Below are 21880 nucleotides of genomic sequence, written 5' to 3'. Positions count from 1 at the left end.
GTTCGTTGGGAAATCCTGATTTTTAATGGGTGTTTACGTATTTGCTCATGTTGTTACTTGCACGATTTAGGAGGTTAGACTTTGAATGGAGCTGGAATTACCTTGAAATGGATGTAAAGGGGCTATGAATGATGGTGTAGTTATTGACGATTCTCGACCAAACTCTCTCTCAAGTTACATGAATTTCTCTCTCTAGCCTTTTTAAGTCCTCTCTTGATTTTCGTACCATTTCGGTCAAATCCTGTGTAAATATATATCCATATCATTGACGTCTTAGATTAATTCTCCTGAGCCACACAGAGTGTAATATCATATGAAACACGTCGAATGGTTTGCTTGGTTGGTTAAGCACAAAATGCTTCCTAACAGCTCTTAGTCCCTCCTTAAGCCTCCTGTACTTCTCTTCGGAAACTGCAGTCAACACCTCCTTCAATCTCGGAATCTCAGATACATCCACTCTTATTGAGAAGGCCTCCCATCTCAACACATCACTAAATGGCAGCACATAGTTCTGTGACAAAATCACAGGCACACATTCAGCATAAATGGCCTCAACAATTCTAGGGCTAGCCACTTCGTGCCCACTTGGGCACAAGCAGAACTTGGATTGAAGCATAAGAGAGTAGTAGTCAAGGTCCTTGGGTAGGTACTCGTGGACAAGTAGTTCAGGATCGCTATCTTTCCAGTGTTGGAGGAGGAGGGGACGGATGGGGCCATGGATACCTCCTGCAAAGAATGCGAGATGAAGGCGAGGGCTGTCGGCTGCAGCTGGCGGTGGAGATAGAAGTTTGGGGGATACTTCTCCACCGTAGAGGTGGATTTCAGGGAGGCTTACATCCTTTTGAGGGTTGAAGCCTTCTGAAGTGTTGGCATTGCATAGTACTCGGATGGATTTGCTATAGAGGTCAGGGTTTCCCTGAGATGCATGAGGACCCTGCAATGTAATAAGAGAACGACCAGTCAGCTGGCAATCCTGAATAGTTTCCTCGAATATATGTTCCACATGTTCCAATATGCTGACTGAATTTGCTTCACAATGTTATGACAGGCCTCATGGGAATGAGAACAACAATACGATTTGATCTTAAATGTATGCCTAGATAAAATATGTAACGAAGCATCGTAAAAACAAACTTAACCTTAGTATTTGACACTAAAAAATGTACGAAAATCAGCCCATTGGATTTTAACGGGAAAAAAAAAACATAAAAAGTCTGTTGGATTTTAGCAAAAAATATTATCCTAGTAACTGTTCGGTACTTCCTCAATATGATCCCGTACATTTACAACGTAAATTTCAAAAAAGGTCCAATTACTTTTGAGTAGTTTTACTTTCATCGTGATTGATTTGGGTGGTTTTCCTTACCTTGAATATGATAATTAAATGTTCGACAAATTGAAGAATTTCACTCATATTTATGGACCCCTAGAGAAATGTTCAAAGCAAGCTATCAACTCCATGATTCAAATCTCTCTATTATGGCATGGGGATGATGAAAACCTAACTAAACCCACAAGCAACACTATGTACACTCTTCGCAGAAAGTAAAAGAAAGAGAACTCACCCAATCATGACAAGCAAGCATGAAGTGGTCAGCTCCTTGAGTTCTATTCCAGAAGGGGTACTTGCTAGACACCACTCTGACATAATCAGACACAAACTGCCTCAGTGGGGTGAGGTTGTAAGTTAGAGGCTTGTAGAGATACTTGACCATCCAGGTCACGCTGAAGGGCATGAAGTAAACGTGAGCATTATGAGGACTGTTTGTCTTAAACCTTCTGGCTCCGTGTTCTATTTCGTGTATGAACCTCCCTTCTATGGTGTAGATGTCCTTGCACGGTCCATCATGAACTATTGGTAACTCCCCTTCTGAGTAAACGTAGACCTTGAATCTTTTCTCCATCTCCAGATAACTCCTGTTGTTTTTCAGAGAAAAAAAAGGTATGCATGCATGACATAATCAATACTATTAGACATAATCAAAATTTCTGTAATAACATGACAAGTTTATATGTGGCATTTGCTATTTCAAATGATCAAATTGCTGTAGATTCCCTCAAGTTGTACAAAGTATCCTAACAGAGGGAAAATTTCGTCAATATCACCATACAAATACAATTTGAACCAAACATGACATTAGTTAAATTATAAACTTCTACATATGATGGGGATCCACGTTGCATTGGCAAATGATTTTTTTTTTTTTTTGAGTTGGCAAATGATTCCTGCCCGCACATGATCAGTAACCCTCTTTCAGTGCATTAAACGCATAGGAAATGATCAAAGAGTCTGGAAGAGGCATAGGAAATGATCAAAGAGCCTGGAAGTCCTAAATACGTATGTCATAGTCATGCTTATAAAAAAAAAGGTTTTTAGTAATGATCCAGTACTTAAATTGCTAATTTGAGACTTCAAGCGTTTCGTTTCCTAGTATACACGGAGTATAATGTGGGACCACCTCGATTTGTAAATTACCGAATATGTCTGGCTCTGACAACGAAGAACCACTTAAAGGCCCCACAAGAAGAATTTCAGTTTCACTTTGACAGCAACCAATTGCACATTATGACCTTCCACTGTTTACCCAACTTTGTCTTTTCAAATAAAAAGTGCTCTATTGACAAAAATCGACTTGTGGCACAATAAGGCCGACTGACCATAAATGGAGAGTCCGCTTTTTAACAGTCTATGCTGGTCCACCTAGGACTAGGGTTGTGAACTGTGAAAGAGATTTAAGAGAATGAGTGAGTGCGCACTCAGCATCAGCATGCCATGCGTCCGTTACAAGTTTTCTCTTCCAATATTGCCCACAATCAAACAGCACACAAAACAGGTGTCATATTAAAGGAGCTATGCTGCTACCTTTGTGTTACCTTGGAAGCAAAGCAGTTCAAAAGCTCTCTAAATCTCTAATTCCATATTACTCAACTAATAACCTTCGATTAGCTATGAACCAAAAAATAAAAGAACCTTCAATTAGTTTTTCAATTTTTTTGCGGACTTGATTAATTTTCGTATGTGCTTACCGATAGAATGCGCGGGCGTTATGATAAATGGCGGTGCTGTCGATGTCACTTTTGTGGTGGCTGTCGGCGATTGAGGAGAGATTTAGACCCGACGCAGCCCTGCGAATCGAAGCTCGCGCTCGAGCGAGTCCTTGTTCGTGCTCGTCTTCTCTGCGAATTACTTTTGCGAATTTTCTCTGCAATGTGTGTATCATAAATCAAGTAAATGTCGATCCACATAAAATTAACTAAAACAATACGCGAGAATGAGATGGAACATTTTATGCAGAAAAAATTGAACGTGTTTGATCGATCATAGGCTCATAACAGAAATTGATCAAAACTTATTTCCGTGGTCAATTTGTAATCACGTCATGCGTATGATCAAAAATCAACCGCGCTCACTGAGCGAGACTGATCATAAGATCGCCGATCATGCTCTGTTTATTGCATTAGACTTATCACTCAGACACAGAGAGATGACGTTTAAATCACAAATTAATTTGAAAATTTTCAATTTCTCTTCCGGCTAAATAAATGAATGTAAAAAAATTAAAGTATATCAATACGTAAATAAATGCGTGTATATATATAAACTTAGTGTGAGAGAGTTACAGTGACGGTTCTGTTCAATTGAAAACTGAGGCTAGATCTAACAGAGTGGATAGTTTGGACTCGATCGGAGATCGTAATGTTTCTATTCAGCTGAATCACTTCTATTGAGCCAGAGTATTGAAGCGTAGAACCGGAGAAGCTCGTGAACGATCGAAAACAACCAGAGATCATCAGCATCACAATGATCGACGCCACAAACAGTGTAGAAATCGCAGAGAACAAATTTCCATAGCAGGTTTTCATCTCTTTCTGTATTTATATATGTAGAATTTGTGCTGCTTGTTTCGCGAGACTTCGTTTTCCTGAGAAAAAAGACTCGGAAAGCCTGAGAGAGAGAGGGAAGGATGTGTTTTGTGATTGGAGAGCAAATTTGAATGGCGGGACCTCTCTCACATATTTAAGGCGGCGAAAAAGCGTCAATGCGCGTATAATTACAGTTTTAGCCCTAAACTCGATGCCCGAGTGACAGCGACCTAAGGAGTTGGGCTTGGGAATTTGGGCTCGTAAGACGAGTAAGGCCTTGTAATACCGTATGTTGAATTGCAAAACATATATATATTTTTTAACCGGAAATGATATTATACGCCTGTTAGACATACATTGATATATCTCCAAACTCGAGATGTCAAGCGCTCTTTAGGCATCGATATCGGGCTGTCTAGCACTTTACAAATCAGATTATTCATTGACTTGCAACATATTTTCGATGATAAATAGCATAAATTTTACACGTATATTACAATCCTATTAAAAAAAGGTCATTTCAAGGTTATAAGAACATCAAGAAACTAATTAATTAATCATAGTGACAACCTTAGATTAAGCCTCCTAAGCCACACAGAATGCATCACCATATGCATTACATCAAAGGGTCTCGCTGGCCTATTGAGCACAAAATGTCTTTGCACTTGAATAACCTTGTTTTGCTTTTCCAAATACTCCTCCATGGAAATCCCTTTCAAGATCATCTTGAGTTCTGGGATTTTCGCGATCGGAACATGTACCGAAAACTGACTCCAGTCAAGAACATCACTGAATGGAAGCACATACGAATCCGAAATTATGACTGGCACACAACCTTCATATATAGCCTCTACAACTCTAGGGCTTGCAACTTCATACCCACCTGGACACAAGCAAAACTTGGCTTGTGTCATTAATTCAGTATAGTTTAGGCCTTTAGGGAGGTATCCATATACTTGAATTTCATTGTCTTTGTCCTTCCAATGTTGAAAGAGTATTTTTCTTACACCCCCATGATCACCACCGGCGAAGAAGGCGAGGATCGACCGGTTGCTAGGTGGCTGGCCGAGGCGTGGTGCACTTAGTCTACCGAATGGGAGGTATATTTCCGGAAGGGAGACATCTCTTGTTGGTTGGAAATCTATGGCAGTGTCAGCATTACAAAGAACTCTCATGAAGTGCTTGTAAAGATTAGGATGGGCGGCTGAAACATCTGGCGCCTGTAGCAGAAATGAGAATGTTAAATCAATCGATAACCTAAAATCGAGAAAAAAATGAGAAACGAAAGGTGAATAATGATGATCTTAAAATATTACCCAATCGTGACAAGCAATCAAGAAATGATCAGCACCACCAGTTCTGTTCCAGTAAAGGTATCTACTTGCTAATAAGTCAATGTAGTCCTTGACAATGTTTTGGAGGCGAACGCGAGAGTAAGTGGTGTAAGGTCTGTAAACAAATCTGACAATGTTGACGATGCTAATGGGGAGAAAGAATGCTAGGGCTTCATCAGGATGAGTTGCTAAAAATGGGCTTTTCCCACTATCAAATTCATCAATGAATTGACCCTCAATGGAGTAAATATTATTCAATGGTCCATTGTGAAACAGTGGTGGCTCTCCTTCCTTGTATGGCCACACCTTGAATCTCTTCTCCATCTCAATGTGGCTCCTGCATGTCCACATCATCGATCATCATCAAATGTCCTATATTGATCAGTTCCTTTTAAAGCAACAGCATTCATTTACACAAAACAATTAATTTGCAACTTCAGAAAGGATCGAGATGCAATTATGGGTTCATATCACTCTCATTGCCAAATTGGGCACCATCTCTCAATTCATATGTGTGGTTAAGGGTATGAAAGTAAAGTACATAAAGATGCTTGTTTCAGACTTTAGGGATCAAAGAACGTACAATTATAATGCAAAAAAAAAAAAAATACATATTGCAGGTCTATAACAATCAGAGCTGCCTAAAGATGATTTCAGCACAAAAAGGGCAAATTTAGGGTTATGATGACCCATTCCATTGTCACCACATCACTAGGGTTCTTCTGCTACATCACATGTGCTAGGGGACTCCATCACTAGTAAAAGTAGTCCACTTTCAACCTCCTAGCAACTAATATCAGTCTCCAATGTTCAATAATGGAGTAATGCAACTTTTCAATATCACTAAAAGAGTTTACTAGTTCGAATTCGGTCATCAAATTTCACATCATGGATTTGATAGTTTGAAACGTTGAAATTCTATATGTGTGTGCATATTGGAACAATTTTAGTTAATGGGTTCCTAAGTTAGAATATTTGGAAATTCAGTGACCGATCGACTTTCAATGACAAAAAAATGTTGCATCACCCCTTAGGATTAAGCTAATCAAAGCATTTTCTACATCACAATATTATCTTCCAATTCCACATAACCCATAATCCAGTCTATTCATTTTTTATGATGAAATTAATGTAATCATTATGTGGCGTAAGTAAAACTAAATAATTAGTATTAATTACATGCAATGAGTGGTAATTAATTGTTTGATTCGAAAACTGGGGGTTGTTGTAGTGAATGGAGTCAAAAGAAAGAGAGAGTCAGCAGTGCAAGAGAGAGGTGAATAATAAGATGAGAAGAAGGTGGAGAGAAATCTTAACTGATGAAAAGCAAAAGGGTTTATGTAGACAGATCCTCTTGGAACAAAACTCTCTTCCTTATACGACTTGTAACTCTGCGTTTCAGTCGCCTCTCTTATTGCTGCTCGAGCCCGAGCCAACCCTTGTTCCATTCTCTCAAACCTGATCTTTTCTTCTTCTTGTATCTTCTGTGTATAAACATTAATATTCAACATAATTATATATATATATAAGCATTAATCAAAATAAAAAACTTACACTGCTTCCGTTGAAGGAATCTGGGGACGAGACGTTTGTGTGATTTGAGGTGGAGATTATAGAGAAGGAAGGGAAGGTGATATAGACGTACTGATAGTGATGATTGATTGAAGAGAAAAAGAGGATGAGAAAGATTGGAGGGTATAGTAGAAATGGTGTAGTGCAACTCAAACCAGCCATGAATGAAAACTGGGAGTTTTTCTTTTAAAATCATATCATTTTTTGGTATTCTTCTTCATTGTGCTGTGCACTTTTGGATCATGTGATCTAGGGTTTTAGAAGGAAGAGAGAGAGAGAGAGAGAGAGAGAATGGTGGTGATCGATTGGTTTTTTGTTTGTTTGAAGAAGCAGAAGTTTGAGTGTGAGTGTATCACTCAAGTAAGAAGAACAAACGCCAAATATTTGGGGTGTGAGTTGGAAAAAAAATATATAGATTTTTGCTTATTCTAAAATTCAGTTGAAACATTTCGATCGTATAAGAGAAGTACCATGCATTGCATTATGCGCCCCCATCCATTAATGGGCTTTTTTTTAAAAAAAAAATACTAATCAGCAATTTTTGTGCTGTTCTAATTAAGGATATTATAATATAATTTAATTCAGCTAATTAATCAACACATTGATCTTAATCAGATATGAAAATGATTGCTTTATATTTATATAATGTATGGGCCAAGAGAACCACCAGTTGCCTTGGCCCAAGAGGCCGCTTATCCTCGTCTGGACCAATTTAAAAGTTTAAGGAAGGGTTAATTTGTTTGTTTTTTGTTTTCTCTATTTCCTTTTCTTTTTCCAAAAAAAAAAAAAAAATTTCTGTTTTTTTGTTTCAAATGATTCCTTCTCTCTCTTTTTTTTTGTGTTTTTTAAAATGCACAACTAAAATTTTTTGGGGAATGACTTTCTGTTTTCCAAAAAATAAAAAACAAAAAATGTATGAAAAACAAACAACTAAATAAACACCAAGGGTTCTGAGAACATCCCAGGGTATAGAGCTTCTAAGAATTTTTTTATTTTTTTTTTTTTTAGTGAGGCAGAGGAATGGAGATTAAGGCGGTATTTTAAAATTTTGGACTGCGGGATCCCTCTAGAAATATATCATATATGCATATCGAGGTTTTAGCGTAAGTTAGCCGGAAACCGTTGGTTCTCTCGTAGATGGGCTTTCATATTGGAAACTTGGGCTCCAATTATTGGTCCATATTTGTGTCAGGAGCCCGTCAAACTAACATAGCCTAGTTGGTAATTCTTGCTCCTGTCCAGCCCATGAATCAGAAAGTGAAAAGGCTTGTTGATTTTTGGCCTGTAGTGCTTAGTTTGGATTTTGGAACAACAGAGAAGCATCATAGGACTCCCTTCTCGAAGAATTTGGACTTAAATTCTCGGTTAAGGAACCCAACTGTGGGTTCGTCTCTGGCTTGTTCAATTCAGACTAATTGGTTGGAACTTAGGTACCCTGTCAGGCTGTAATATCAGTAAAGCTTGGAACTGCCAGTTCTTTGCTGGCCTTTTATTGCTCTCCTCCATAATCACATGATTGAAGCTTCAACACAAGCAGTGCACCCAGGCCATGGACCAAGCACACAAACAAGACAAAGAAGATCTACGAACACTTCTAGAAGCTCTCCTCGTAGCCTCCAAAGATCTCCAACAAAGCCCCATTTTTTCAGCAAAGGATCCTAAACCGACAATCAGAGCTCTGTTAGCCACTGCAGCTGATGCGGACCCAATTATGTTCGATGACTCAAGTTTCTTCAAGCTCGGACAACTGATACGCACCCTCAAAACCCATCTCAAAGAGCTCGAAAAATCTCAAGATCGTAGCTTTCGAACCCTGCTCCGCCGCCAAATCACATATTACAAGGTGTCTAAATTGGGTTATGTAATCGAAGCTGAAATTCAAGCGTATTTTGATCAAGAGAGTGTTCGTAATCTCGTAACGACCCTTCAAGAATCGGAAGACGAGGACCAGAAAGTGGAGGTATTGGATGAATTTGAAGAGCGATTGTCACGAGGTTTTGATAGGGAATTTCAGGAATTAGTGTTGAAGGCTAAGGTTTTCACTGTTCTTGAGTCGTTACTCTGCGACTCAACTTGTTCAAAGAGAGTTCGAGAGCGAGCAGCACTAGCTGTAGTTGCTTTGGTTAGGTTCAATAAAAACGTGTTTGTTGGGTTGGTCCTAATGGGTCCGATTATTGAAGCCTTGGTATCGATGTCCACATGTTGTTCGATACAAGTCCTGACCTCACTAATCAAGCTGGTCAGAATTCCTTTGATTGACGAGATTGAATTGGAAGGTGAGATCCCAGGAATCATCAACCTCTTGAGCTCAGAAGACTTGGGAATTGGAGTTGCAGCACTGGATTGTGTTTGTGAAATCGCGTATTGTGGGAGAGCAGAAGTGATTGAAGTAATGCTCAACGAAGGGTTGATAGAGAAGCTCATGGAGTTGCAGAGATCAAAACATGGAGACAACTTGACTGAAACACAGAAACACAGAGGCAATGGCAGTGGAGTAAGTAGTTTGGACATGGAAGGAGAGAACGGTCCATTTTCTGGATGTGTTGCAAGATTTGCGGTGCAAGTAGAAGTGGGAGAAGGATTGACCACACAAGAGAGGAAGGAATTTAAAAAGGTAGTTTTGAGAAAGGTTACAGAGGCCTCTGTGTCTGAAGCAGAGGGTGCCACCATTTTTGCAGAGGTATTGTGGGGGGGTTCTTGGCCCTAGAAATTAATTAATACGTAATTTAATGAAATTAATTATTGAATCTGTATGATCTGTAAGCTTGTTAACCCAATTTTTTTGGATGGGTATCTGTCAAATTAGCATTTTTAAACTTGCTTTGAATTTGTGAAATAGTATTTTATTTGTTTCATGTGTTGGCAACTTGTGTCTGCATATTATTTACATGTTTTTTTTAATCCGATAATGATATCCTATAAATTTAGGGTTTAAATTCGGGTGGTGTGTTGGTGTATATAAAATGTATTTTGATTTTGTTTTACAAATTGTGTATTAATCAATAGAAAGTAGATTAATGAATATGCGAGTATATGAAAATTGCTTGGAACCACTTACCACATTATGCTAATATATGCGAATTGTGGCAAATGAATATTCCACTTTCATAGTTTCTTCAGTCTCCATGTGACTTTATGTTGAATATGGACAAAATTAAAGTTAATTAAAAGAGAAATGGATAACGTAAAAGAAAAAATTGGCAAATTTGGTAAAAAATGGAGTAATAGTTAAGAGCCTAAGACGGAGAGTTTTTGTGTCCTAAGTGTTTGTCAGCTCTTTATATCTGCCTACAAAATTAGATTAACAGCCCTCCCAAAAAATTAAGATGTATAATTCTATTGCTTATTGAAAACAATTATGCAAATTAAGCAGATCTAGAAAACAGAGAGGTCAGAAAAAAAAAATATATATATATATATATAACAATTTCATTCATTTTTGTAACATTGATGATATTTTTTAGCAAATGCATTAACATGAGAAATATCCCATCAAATTTGCCTTATTGATTAACATTCCATTCCAAAGAATCATACGGATTTTTTCTTCCGGGATATCTCCTAAACTTAATTGAACGCTATCAAATTAATTGTAACACTAAATTTAGTAAATTGTATTCATCATTTTTATATCTGTTTATTTAATTTGTCCGAGAGAAAAAATGCTTTACCAATGTAATAACTAATAAGATGTTAGAGAGAGAAACACGTAAGGGTAGGGCCGTAGGGGGAGAGAACGGTTGAAAGAATTAATAATGAGCTAACAAAACGTAGGTTTTGTGGTTAATGAATCCAGTCATCCCTCTCGCTCAATTTCTTTATTACAGCATTTCTTGGCTTTTCTTCTTCTTTCGTCAATAATCTCACCATAACCGACACCTTCCTTTGCTTTTGATACTCGCCAGCCGCCCCGAAAGTAATTTCTTTCTGCTTGAATTTTGCCGCACAAGCCAACCGAGATCTTGCATATCGAGGAAAGGTTGAAAGATCTGAGAGAACCTACAGATCTTTGCAATTCTGGTGATTTCTCCTTCTAGGTTTTGGCTTAATCCGTTATGGGTTGGAGATATAAGGTTGGCTTGCTCTTGATAGGTGCTGTTGTTATTATATGGGTATCCTCTGCAGAAGTTACCCAGGTCTGTTTTTCTTCTTCTTTGCCTTTTTCTTTTTCAAATGCTCCTTTTCCTCCTTTTGATTAGACAATTTATAGGGATGTGAATTCTACATGTGGGTTAATTTATACCATAATTGATTTTGTCTGCTTATTTTGCAATTGAATTGGTATGTATTTGATTAAGTTGACATATCCATTGCCCGTGGTTTGAAACAATGTTGTAGTAAGTAAATATGAGGTTGTTGAAGGAACTGAAGTGCTTCTTGTTATGTCATGCCAATTTCTAGCATTTTCTAGTTGACGTTTGTAGGTTTGGCGAGGAAAATGTAGTGAACAAGGGGCTAGGTGCTGAAAGTATTGCATATTTTGCGCAATTTCAACTTGAATTGGAATAAAATTATGCATTGACTCGTGAAAATGGATAGTATTTGTGTATAGGAAATTGAAATTGAGAGAAGTTCTGGGATGTATTCTCTTTTTCTTTTGTTCCTCTGAGGCTTTATCTGGTTACTTAGGATCCTAGCTGTAAAGGATTGTGTAACTGCATGAAAGATGTTGCCAAAGGAGAGAATCTTATAAAGTTGGGCCCTTGGCCCTCCCCCTAAAAGGCCTATTAAGGGGAGGAAGGCTTGCCCCTTATAAACTGAATATTGTTGCTGTTTTTAACCGATGTGGGACTTTGTCCAACACCCCCTCGCACTCGTGGACTGGGTATCTCTGCCCAAGGCCCAACGAGTGGACTTCTTATCGAGGACGAGTGCACAATGGCCTGCTCCGATACCATCTTATCGGAGTTGGGCACTTGGCCCTCCCCCTAAAAGGCCTATTAAGGGGAGGAAGGCTTGCCCCTTATAAACTGAATATTGTTGCTGTTTTTAACCGATGTGGGACTTTGTCCAACAGAGAATGATGATCTATGTCAGAGAGACATATGTGCATGTAATACATGCAGGAATGCATACATCTCATTACTTGAGTTCTTAATTGATAGCAGTGATCATTTATAGGGTACATGTGCCTTGGTCCAAACATCACAGAGGGGGACTGACTGCTTGTCATCCAAATTTCTATGTGGTTATCGAAGTTTGTCCCATTGCTTATCGCTTTAGCAGATGGTTGAAGTCATCCATTGAGTACAGGATTTCCTGGTCTTTATTCAGTATGATTGAATGCCTCCTGATTTTAGAGACCTCTGGGACTAGAGATTTTTGCCTATTAAGAGAGTGATCATTGAGATTATTTTATTGCAATTTTTTACCAGTTAGATGAATGATATTACTTTTGCCATGAATTCTATAGTATGGAGAATTTGCAGAATCCCACTGTGGTAATATAAAAGATTTCCACCTTCTTGTTACTTATGCTATTCTCTTGCATCAGACCAAATGATAAACTCCTCCCCTGATAATATAATAAAGCACTGCAAACTTAAGCTGGGTCAGGAAAACACCACATGGTTGAGTGGTAGTTTCCTACCCAATGACCCTTGAGGTCATATGTTCAAGTCCCCATCCTATTTACCCATAAATTGGGAAATAAAAATCCGTTAAGCTGGTTTGAAACTGACTGAGTTTGTTTAACAGGACATCTATACAGACTATAAGCAGCCTTTTGCAGTGACATATCTTGGAGCTTCTCTCATGGTAGTTTACCTCCCAATAGCTTTCCTTAAAGATTGGCTTTGTAATCTACTAAAATCTCGATCTTCTAAAGGAGGTAAAGTTGTACAAAGCATGACTGAATCTTCATCTGAACATAACTCTCCTTTAAAGCAGAGAGTCATTGAAATGGAAGTTCAGGGAACTTTGACCAAAAAAGACAGTGAGCTGGACCTCTCACCTCTTGCAGAGGGAATGCCATTGGTTCCCAAACACAGAGATGATTCTCATTCATTGAAACATGACAAAGAGCTTACAACCAGACAAATCGCCACTTATGGATTTTATATTGCGCCCATCTGGTTTGCAAATGAGGTAAGGTCCTTGTTGGTTCTTATTCAGGTTGCCTTCCAATTGTATTGTGAATATTGCGATAATCAAATCACATCATTGATCTGTATTATTTATAAGAAAATCAGCCCATGTATTTATGCTAAACTATCATAACCAAATTGCCCTTTCACAACAACCAGTTAATACTGGCATGACACTTCAGTTTTCTTTACCCATGACTATAATTTGGCACGATCCTGTGAATCTGATGTGGTCCAGTTAAACACAAAGCTCATGATCATTACAGAGGGACTCATGAGGTAATGTCCTTCTGTTTTCTTTTGCAGTATCTATCAAATGCTGCACTCGCACGTACAAGTGTTGCAAGTACAACGGTATTGTCATCTACTTCTGGACTTTTTACTCTATTCATTGGTGCAATTCTTGGTCAAGATTCTCTAAGTGTAGCAAAAGTAGTTGCTGTCTTTGTTAGCATGGCTGGTGTTGCCATGACTACTCTTGGAAAAACTTGGGCTGCTGATGAGTCCCAATTAGGTGCTTCTGCGTAAGTTGTTTATATCTTATTATTTCCTTGATACTTAAGTTTGACTGACAGTTTAAATTAGCACTCAGTTGTTATGATATGAATTGAAATATTGAATAATATGCATATATTTAATGTGTTTGCATGGGAAACCTTGTGCTTATCTAATATCATGTGCAAAACTTATTCTTCTTGCTGCCAAAAGTCAAGATCCATTTTTACTAGTAATTTAAAAGTGATGCTTGTGGCCTTCCAGTGGTAATTGTGTCCTTTCTTGCTTTATTAAAGCCTTACCACTGTGGCCAGAAGTTGCAATTGCAATATTGCATATAATTGAAAGTCAAAATTACAAGCTGTTCTTTATATTATTGGAGCTTATGCAGAATACCTTTTTCATGCTGGGTTATTGACATTGCTCAACAGTTATTATTTAATCAGATTGCTTTTTGTTATGCACATATTGACAATAATTTTTGTTTGGCAGGGGGAAACACTCTCTCGTCGGAGATCTTTTTGGCCTTCTATCAGCCACGTCATATGGGCTATTTACAGGTTGGGCGTTGACTCTTTTTCTTTCGCCTTTTTTTTTTTGGCATTATTTGACAAGATATACTATGTTTCTTTTAAAATTAATTGTGCAGTGCTGCTTAAAAAATTCTGCGGTGAAGATGGAGAAAGGATTGATGTACAAAAATTGTTTGGATATATTGGATTGTTTACACTTGTAGCGCTATGGTGGCTAGGTAAGAGTAATTTCCTATCGTTTGTTGACTATCGAATTGATATGAAGAGTTTATCAAGCTTTTATTAGTTTCACAATTTCTCATATGGATTCGTATAACTGATCCCAAAATTGTTTGGAATAAAGGTTTTGGTAATGATAATTGGAAATGGCATGAACACTAATTATAGACTTCTACTTGCAAACTGTTAGTTTTCTTTTGGGCTTATAAATGACATGGTACTTTATGCTGTTATATTAGTCATGTACAAATAACCAAATTCAAACGAGAATCGATTTCGTTCATGTTGGTTCTAAAATGTGCATTCTGATATGACAAGGCCAATCATTCTTTTGGTTTTAATAGTGCTTGCTTCTCTTTCAGTTTGGCCGTTGATGGCTTTAGGAATTGAACCCAAGTTCACAATTCCGCACTCGGTTAAGATGGATGAAGTTGTTCTCGCTAATGGTTTTATTGGTAGTGTACTTTCGGACTACTTTTGGTATGTGAAAGAGAATCTGTTTTATCACTGTGCTTCCTGCACGTCAATATTTTCCTAATTGTTCAAATTTTCTTAAGGGCATTGTGTGTGGTGTGGACAACTCCGCTGGTGGCCACTCTGGGCATGTCACTAACAATCCCTCTTGCTATGGTGGCTGACATGGTCATTCACGGACGCCATTATTCGGCAATTTACATCCTTGGCTCTGCTCAGGTAATTTCATTGCTATGCTTCTGATACCGAGCATATTCTTTGACAATCACGTGTAATATGTGGTAAAAGCTAAAATCCATCTAAAAGGCAGTTAGTGTCATTCAAAAACATTTTATAGCAGCTGATATATGTGGCTCATTGGCTCTGTTTAATCCCTTTTGATGGTGCTTTGCAGGTATTTGCAGGTTTTGTTATAGCCAATGTATCGGATAAGATCTCAAAGAAGTTGGGATTATAGCATATCGCGGAAATCTTGTTTCTTCAACAATCTTTATTTGTTCTCAGGCACCGTTCCATCCCTGTCAATGCTATTGGATGCCGGAGTTAAAGAGAATTCCGCAGGTTTTCTGGCATCTGCTGAGGGATAAAGGATGAATGTAATGTTGTTGTGCTGTTATTGATTCTGCAAATGAAATACACACTTTGACATTTGTCTTCTCTCCATTGTGTGGTTTGAGATCGAGCCCTAAGTGTAATAAATCATAGTTGGCCAATGAAAAATTAAAGTTTTTTTTTTTGTTGTCTATTGATTGTGTAGGATTCAAATTTACTGTTATGTCTCCTCCATTTAATTTACTTGCAATTCCTTCTGAATTTATATATTGTAACTGAATAACGATTTTAATCCGGGAAAATTGTTGTCATGCATTTCTTATTTAACCGGAAAAGAGTTTTCAAAGCCAATGTGGGACCATTCGAATTTCGGTGGGACCCAGTCGAGCACTAAACCCTAAGATCGCTTCGCGGGAGCTAACTATTCGTCAGTCACTTGCGCTCCTGATTTCGTGATCATGATGACAAGCTTTTTTTTTTTTTTTTGGCACTCTTGTAATAATTTATTAGACATATAATACCCAGTTGTAATTATCTAGTGATATAATACCATATCATTGTTGCAAACAGCGGCATTTACTTGTCTCTTTCAATGCCGTTGTTATGAGAAGCGGCATTAACAAAAATGTCAATGCCGATACTTGTAGTAGCGGCATTGCATTAGTGATGATGGTTGATTGCCTGGAGTGATTAATAGGGTACTTTATATAAGAATTCTGTATACCAATTGGCATCAAAGAACCCTCCTAGTCCCAGGCTTAACCTTGAAATCCTTGTAGATAACTTGGACTAAGTTTTGTAGTTGACTTATATCAAATGCATAGAATTAAAGAAAAAGTGTATAACTCATTCTTTGTTCTTGAAGCATTTTCACCTCTGAATATCAGATTGGGTGGAACCTTACAAGACAAGGTGACATACTAGAGTTATGGTAGTCAACAACCTTGTACTCCATTTGTTAAAAAAAGTTCAGAGATGTTTGGGTTTTCACAAGGTTGCCAACCTCTGGCTCAATAGGACCAACTGAATGATTTTTTTAAACGAGCTGGTGATCATTGAATCTGTTTCTGGTGGTTTTAAACTCTTCGTTTGTGAGATTCACGAACTAATTGATTCTGAGCTTGTAAGGCTTGTTCCCAGCTTTGTTAAAATATTCAATGAGTGCTAGATTTTCCTTGAAAATATTGAAACGCGTCTCCTTCTCGTTATCATCCTTATACACTCGCCCATATTGAGCCATCCATTGTTCACGCCTGTCATACATTAATGCATCCAGGAGAGTTCTAGATATAGCTTGAGAAATGAAAACTCCGAGAACAAAAATCAAAGCCAATAACATATATGAACTGCTGCATTATCATTGTTCTACTTAGAATCCACTTGGCAATTTGGCTTTAACCACTTGGCTTGAACACTTGACAATTGGCAACACCATTTTACAATTTTATCATCAATCCAACGTGAATGATACACCAACGAGAAAAGAGCCACCATTATGAATGCAATGCAGCTACTACAAGTATCGGCGTTGACATTTTTGTTAATGTCGCTGTACATAACAGCGGCATTGAAAAAGACCAGATGGTGTCGCTGTTTGCAATAGCAGACTAAATATTTAAAATTGGATGTTATATGCCCAATAAATTGTTACAAGAGTGTCAAAACTAAAAAGCTCCATGATGACAAACTAAAGCCGGAAGCACCAAATCACGCAAGTCTCTTGGGGACTACAGTGTTCCGCGAGACTGAGAATTCATCACTGTTCCTCCTAGTTCCCATCATCAGTTGTTTAACCTGTCTGTCTCTCAAATCTCGTCTCCAGTTATGGCTTCCATCATCATATCCAAATCGGTTGTCGTGGTACTTCTACTACAATTTTGCTTTTCTCTTCTCTTCTCTCCACGGCCGTCGCAATCGCTCTAGGGTACGGCTTTCGCAGCTCATCCTCTCGAAAGCCTTGTTTACTTCTTGATTGCCGAGAAACGATTAAAAAAATTCGAAAGATTTTTCTATTGCAATTTAGGTTTTTCCGTGAGAAAGTATGAAGACGTTCAAAAAACCGTCTGCCAACACATCGTAAACCTAGAGAAGAGTGAAGCGAGCTCTGCTCCTTCACAAAACTTGGTGACCAGCTTTGCGTTGCTCGTCTCTCTCCTTTCAACAGCTTCAAGTCTTCATCCAATATTCGAGCGGTTTCTGCTGCGAACCATTCCAGGAATTAGGATTTCGTGCGCAAGTGTTTATTGAGACTTCGCGACGGGTTTAAAATATTCCAATAGTTTCCTTTATCTGAACATCCAAGGGCAAACAAGGAAATGTCTAACTTTTTTTCCTAAATAGTTTCCTACATTCCTACAAGGTTAGTCCAATAGTTTCCTTTGAAAGAAAGGTCTAACTTTTTTCCTAAATAATTTCCCACAAAGGTCGGTTATATTAGTCTCAAAGTTTCCTTGATGTGAACTACCAAGGGCAAACAAGGAATGGTCGAACTTTTTTCCTAGATATAATTGTACGTTCGCAAAACCTATGGGCTATGGGCTTCGTTTTCGCGACCCAGCAGATTATAGCCCAGAACTAGAAGAGAAGTAAAACTGATCTCCTGAGTCCGAGTTCCGCTTCTTCCCTCGGCTTTTGCTGAAATTTCAAAGCTTGCTTCGTTTGTTACTGATTGTCCTCTTTCACTTCTTTAGTAATCCGTCACCAACTAGATACAGACATCAATTCTCCTTCCATTTCGATCGAGATGGAGGGCTTACCAACGACTATGAAATCTGAGAGACGATGGAGATCGAAGCCTACACACACATCCAAACCTTCACTGCTGATGGCTTTTTTCTCTTGCCTCGCTTGGCTTTACGTTGCTGGCCGGTTCGTTCCTTCTCTGTTCTTTTGATCATTTCGATATTTTTTCCTTTTCAGCTTTCTGCTTGTTTCATGCTGAAATGCGGACAAATTTTTGTCCGCTTTTGTTATTTTTCTGTTAATTTTAAAGAATCAAACAGTCTATGTTAGAATTTAGTTTTAGGTGTATGAGTTTTGTTAAGTATTTCAGGCTGAGCTTGTCTCTGATAATTGAACGTCATTCTTGGTTTCTTGTCCAGATTCGTTGTTGTTGCTTTGTTTTTGAATTCTAATTAATGTGCATATAATGACCAAATTGTGTATTTGGGCTTAGATCGCCTGATTTCTGTAGCTCGGTTCCAATTCTATGCCTCCAAAATGTCTTGAATTTCAGCATAGGTGCTAGATTGTTTTGCTAAGAAATGAATTTTCCCTTTTGTGCTGGCTGATAACAATTTGAGAAGATAATACTTTTTAATTCGTTTAAACAATCAGGCTGTGGCAAGATGCAGAGAACAGAACATTACTTGCTAGTCTTTTGCTGAAGAACTCAGCTCAGGTTTGTCCCTTTTCAAAAAAATTTTGACCTTTTTTCTTCCTTGTTTCTTTTTGGTTCACCGCAATTGAATTCATTAGCCCAGAAACCAATCCTGAGTATGGTGTCAGGAATAGATGCTTTTGATATGTAATTCAATAAATTTTGTAATCTTTGACCTTTTAATGTAGAGGCCAAAGGCACTCACAGTTGAAGATAGGCTACAAAACCTTGGATGCAAGTATGCTTCATATTCTTATAGTGCTTCCTTTCTAACCAGTTTAGTGGCTTTGAGATGATTTTAATTTTTTTTTTATGATTATAACGCTATGGATTCTCAGAGATCTTGAGAGGAGAATTGTGGAAGCTGAGATGGACTTGACGCTGGCAAAGAGTCAAGGTTATCTAAAGAACCAGTTGCTTCAAAGTGGGTCTTCTTCGGGCCAAAAGCTTCTTGCTGTTATTGGCGTCTATACTGGATTTGGAAGTCGCTTGAAACGCAATGTGTTTAGAGCGTCTTGGATGCCTAGAGGTTTTGGATTTAATTTTACATACCTATACTCTAAGTTTAGTTTTTTATACTCATGGTGTAATGTATGATGCCTTGGTTTCTTGTTATCAATTGTAGTTACATTATCATTTGGCTGTGTATTGGATCATGAACACAATAATATTTCAGTGTCCTTGTTGCTATTGCAGGTGATGCTTTAAAGAAACTCGAGGAAAGAGGAGTGATCATACGCTTTGTGATTGGTCGAAGGTTTTCCCATGAACTTTAATCCTTATAAATCATATATGCGTTCAAGTTTTCATTTATGAATTTACTTCGTGTCATTGCTTTACTGATGATCACTTTACTTGTGTGCTAGCTACTAACAGCCCAATGTACATCTTTATCATTTTAAACCTTGCAGTCCAAATCGAGGTGATAGTTTAGATCGCAATATTAATGAGGAAAATCACTTCACAAAGGACTTCTTGATTATGGTAACCAGTTGAATTTGAGTAACTTCGCAGTTTTAATGTTTCAATATATGATCTTGTCCATTTCTTATTGTTAACGAATTAGGAAGGCCATGAGGAGGCTCAAGAGGAATTTCCAAAGAAAGCAAAGTTCTTCTTCAGCACTGCAGTGCAAATTTGGGATGCAGAATTTTATGTAAAAGTTGATGATAATATTGATCTTGATCTAGGTGGGGCTTCAACAATTTGTTTTTCTGAATGTCGCATGTGCTGAATCTTTTTACATATCAATATTGGTTTCTGGTTTAACAGAGGGATTGATTGAACTTCTTGATCGTCGCCGTGGCCAAGATGGCTCTTATATTGGATGCATGAAGTCAGGGGTAGTAGTAAGTGAAGAGTATGTTCATTCCCACAACTCAGCTTAGACTACTTCTGATTACTTATCCTTTCTCATCTATGATAGATCTTGCTACGAAAGAAATCATGGCAATTGGCAATAATGATTCCTCTCTTATGTGTTATATTTACTCTCTTTATCATTTTTGCTGCAATATTAGTGGAATCATTTGCTAATATTTGATACCACCTGAAAGATTGTTACTTGAATCCTTCTTTTTTGTGTATATGCCATTAATAGGACATAAACTGTTGGTATTTGATCAAAAATTGATGAAGTTTGCCAGGGAGCTAGCAAGTTGAGCTAGAATTGCCACTGACTCTCCATTAATAAAGAAAATGACACCAACAATTTGGGTCTTGTATATGTGAAAGAAAAGTCAAAAAAATACCAAGGTTGTGCCTTGTGTACATCAGTTGCTTCAATTTTGTTACTTAGCTGTGATTACATGCGGGTTCTATGATACTATCTACTCATGAGATCCCAAATGGCGTTATCATTTCCTATAACATCTGTGATACTATCTTCTTGTTTGATACCCTCTGGTTGTTATTTTTTCATCAATGATATTTTATATATATATATATGCAAGACACCTCTCAAGAAGATGCGTTTTTATTGTGTCAATCATCTATTCGCTTGAAGGTGTATTCTCTGCTTTTCCTTGAAGTTTTTGTAGCATTTGTTTCTTAGTAGCTAATTTCAGTTGATTTACAGGGGAAGGTCATGGTATGAGCCTGAATGGTGGAAATTTGGGGATGATAAATCGTAAGTGATCCAACTTGTGGATGGCAATGATGGAAATTTGGTCATGGTATTTGCTTTTACTGCTTCAGTTTCCAGTACTTCAAAAGCTGACTGTTTTTAGGTTTGTTTTTTAGGTACTTCCGACATGCAGCTGGTCCACTTTTTATACTCTCCAAAAATTTGGCTCAGTATATCTATGTAAACAGGTTAGTTGCTCTACTTTGGAAGCCTATGCTGCTTGTGTGGTTGGATGAAACTTGAAAGTTGATGGAGGTCAGTATGATTCAATTTAACGAACTTGCTAACATGTGAATATTGCCTAATGTATGTAGTGCATTCTTGAAGACTTATGCTCATGATGATATATCAGTGGGATCATGGATGATGGGCCTGCAAGCAAATTATACAGATGATAATCGTCTTTGCTGCAGTAGCATTAGACAAGGTGATTTTTTTTTCCTTGGTGGATATTTTGCTTTACATTAGCTGCATTAAGTTTAGTCTCCATTATCAAAGATAAAAATTGACTACTCATAAAGCTCAACTAGTTTGAAAAAAATAAAATCCACTACTCAACAATTCCATTAATCCCTCTTTGGCTATACCTGAGAGAATCCTTTGAAGTTTTTACATTCTTGGTTGGCACATTAATATTTATTTAAATCAAATAGCGCGCCTAGATGTCTGGTCGTTTGAAATAAACATTTGTTAAACAACACCTTTGGACTGTGGTTGGCTACCCCTGCCGCCCCTCCTTGCCACAGCAGGCTGCCTGAAGGACAAAAGATAAGAAGAATTTAAGCTAGTTGAAGATACACAATGCTACTTGCGCTAATATCTTTTGTTTGATGCTTTGTTTCCAGACAAGTTGTGTTCCCTTGCTTGATCAGAAAACACAAATTTATAGGCATGGAGTCATGGAGTCCTCTGTGGATGCCGTTCTGGATGGTGGCCAAACATGTACAAAATTCAATATTGCTTTTACAGCATATTGTGCAGCTCGTTATGATGAGTTGTGCTGCAAACATTTGAGAAGCGGAAGCTAGATTATTCTTCTACATGCAGATGATTCCGTCATTCTTTCTGACATTTTAAACTATGGAGTATGTTAAACAGAGTTGTAAACTATTTAAGATATTTTATTTTTTTTTGATAAATAGCAAAAAAAAAAACAACTATTTAAGATCGGAAGCACTACACATCCATAAAATAAACATCCATAAACTTATATAAACATGTGGCATGCCTATGTGGCTTATTTAATA

The 21880-nt window shown here is 37.8% G+C and overlaps 4 protein-coding genes across 7 annotated transcripts; 2 read left to right on the top strand and 2 right to left on the bottom strand.

The window, feature by feature from the left end:
- Positions 1-33: 33 nt before the first annotated feature.
- LOC119996136 (probable glycosyltransferase At5g25310) lies at positions 34-3864 on the bottom strand. Its single transcript, XM_038842668.1, has 4 exons — positions 3622-3864; positions 3028-3203; positions 1566-1917; positions 34-934 (listed from the first exon to the last, which is right to left on the bottom strand). Exons 1-4 carry the CDS (start codon positions 3862-3864, stop codon positions 263-265), a joined length of 1443 nt encoding a protein of 480 aa, XP_038698596.1. The 3' UTR covers positions 34-262.
- A 557-nt stretch (positions 3865-4421) lies between these two features.
- LOC119996134 (probable glycosyltransferase At5g11130) lies at positions 4422-6932 on the bottom strand. The gene is made up of 4 exons (XM_038842666.1): positions 6749-6932; positions 6516-6669; positions 5181-5535; positions 4422-5084 (listed from the first exon to the last, which is right to left on the bottom strand). The coding sequence occupies exons 1-4, from the start codon at positions 6930-6932 to the stop codon at positions 4422-4424; spliced, it is 1356 nt and encodes a 451-aa protein (XP_038698594.1).
- A 3555-nt stretch (positions 6933-10487) lies between these two features.
- Positions 10488-15324, top strand: LOC119997681 (uncharacterized vacuolar membrane protein YML018C). Of its 3 annotated transcripts, XM_038844847.1 has the most exons (9): positions 10488-10906; positions 12468-12527; positions 12660-12857; positions 13163-13380; positions 13844-13911; positions 14001-14102; positions 14466-14583; positions 14661-14796; positions 15082-15324. In XM_038844847.1, exons 1-9 carry the CDS (start codon positions 10826-10828, stop codon positions 15169-15171), a joined length of 1071 nt encoding a protein of 356 aa, XP_038700775.1. In that variant the 5' UTR covers positions 10488-10825; the 3' UTR covers positions 15172-15324. The 3 variants fall into 3 exon arrangements, with proteins under 3 accessions (XP_038700775.1, XP_038700772.1, XP_038700773.1); XM_038844844.1 differs by having other exon boundaries at positions 10489-10906; positions 12468-12857; XM_038844845.1 differs by having other exon boundaries at positions 10491-10906; positions 12468-12857; positions 14972-15324.
- A 2376-nt stretch (positions 15325-17700) lies between these two features.
- On the top strand, positions 17701-21800 carry LOC119996215 (hydroxyproline O-galactosyltransferase HPGT3-like). 2 transcript variants are annotated; one of them, XM_038842770.1, is made up of 12 exons: positions 17704-17997; positions 18466-18529; positions 18697-18746; positions 18847-19037; positions 19205-19265; positions 19420-19492; positions 19575-19698; positions 19781-19868; positions 20586-20636; positions 20750-20821; positions 20948-21060; positions 21479-21800. In XM_038842770.1, the coding sequence occupies exons 1-12, from the start codon at positions 17873-17875 to the stop codon at positions 21499-21501; spliced, it is 1035 nt and encodes a 344-aa protein (XP_038698698.1). In that variant the 5' UTR covers positions 17704-17872; the 3' UTR covers positions 21502-21800. The 2 variants fall into 2 exon arrangements, with proteins under 2 accessions (XP_038698699.1, XP_038698698.1); XM_038842771.1 differs by lacking the exons at positions 18466-18529; positions 18697-18746 and having other exon boundaries at positions 17701-17997.
- Positions 21801-21880: the final 80 nt, after the last annotated feature.

This window comes from Tripterygium wilfordii, chromosome 4 (assembly GCF_013401445.1).
Source record: "Tripterygium wilfordii isolate XIE 37 chromosome 4, ASM1340144v1, whole genome shotgun sequence".
Lineage (NCBI taxonomy): Eukaryota > Viridiplantae > Streptophyta > Magnoliopsida > Celastrales > Celastraceae > Tripterygium > Tripterygium wilfordii.
The sequence above is the reverse complement of the archived record's forward strand: the minus strand, read 5'-3'. Positions and strand labels throughout refer to the sequence as shown.

Coding starts and splice junctions, on each gene's coding strand:
- LOC119996215 (XM_038842770.1), top strand. CDS start 17,873: ATGGAGGGCTTACCAACGACTATGAAATCTGAGAGACGATGGAGATCG. Junction 18,530..18,696: donor TGCTGAAGAACTCAGCTCAG/GTTTGTCCCTTT, acceptor CTTTTAATGTAG/AGGCCAAAGGCACTCACAGT. Junction 19,699..19,780: donor TAATATTGATCTTGATCTAG/GTGGGGCTTCAA, acceptor CTGGTTTAACAG/AGGGATTGATTGAACTTCTT.
- LOC119996136 (XM_038842668.1), bottom strand. CDS start 3,864: ATGAAAACCTGCTATGGAAATTTGTTCTCTGCGATTTCTACACTGTTT. Junction 3,204..3,621: donor AATTGAACAGAACCGTCACT/GTAACTCTCTCA, acceptor CACACATTGCAG/AGAAAATTCGCAAAAGTAAT. Junction 935..1,565: donor TGCTTGCTTGTCATGATTGG/GTGAGTTCTCTT, acceptor ATTACATTGCAG/GGTCCTCATGCATCTCAGGG.
- LOC119997681 (XM_038844844.1), top strand. CDS start 10,826: ATGGGTTGGAGATATAAGGTTGGCTTGCTCTTGATAGGTGCTGTTGTT. Junction 10,907..12,467: donor CCTCTGCAGAAGTTACCCAG/GTCTGTTTTTCT, acceptor TTTGTTTAACAG/GACATCTATACAGACTATAA. Junction 13,381..13,843: donor TCCCAATTAGGTGCTTCTGC/GTAAGTTGTTTA, acceptor TTTGTTTGGCAG/GGGGAAACACTCTCTCGTCG.
- LOC119996134 (XM_038842666.1), bottom strand. CDS start 6,932: ATGGCTGGTTTGAGTTGCACTACACCATTTCTACTATACCCTCCAATC. Junction 6,670..6,748: donor CTTCAACGGAAGCAGTGTAA/GTTTTTTATTTT, acceptor AGATACAAGAAG/AAGAAAAGATCAGGTTTGAG. Junction 5,536..6,515: donor AACCCTTTTGCTTTTCATCA/GTTAAGATTTCT, acceptor GTGGACATGCAG/GAGCCACATTGAGATGGAGA.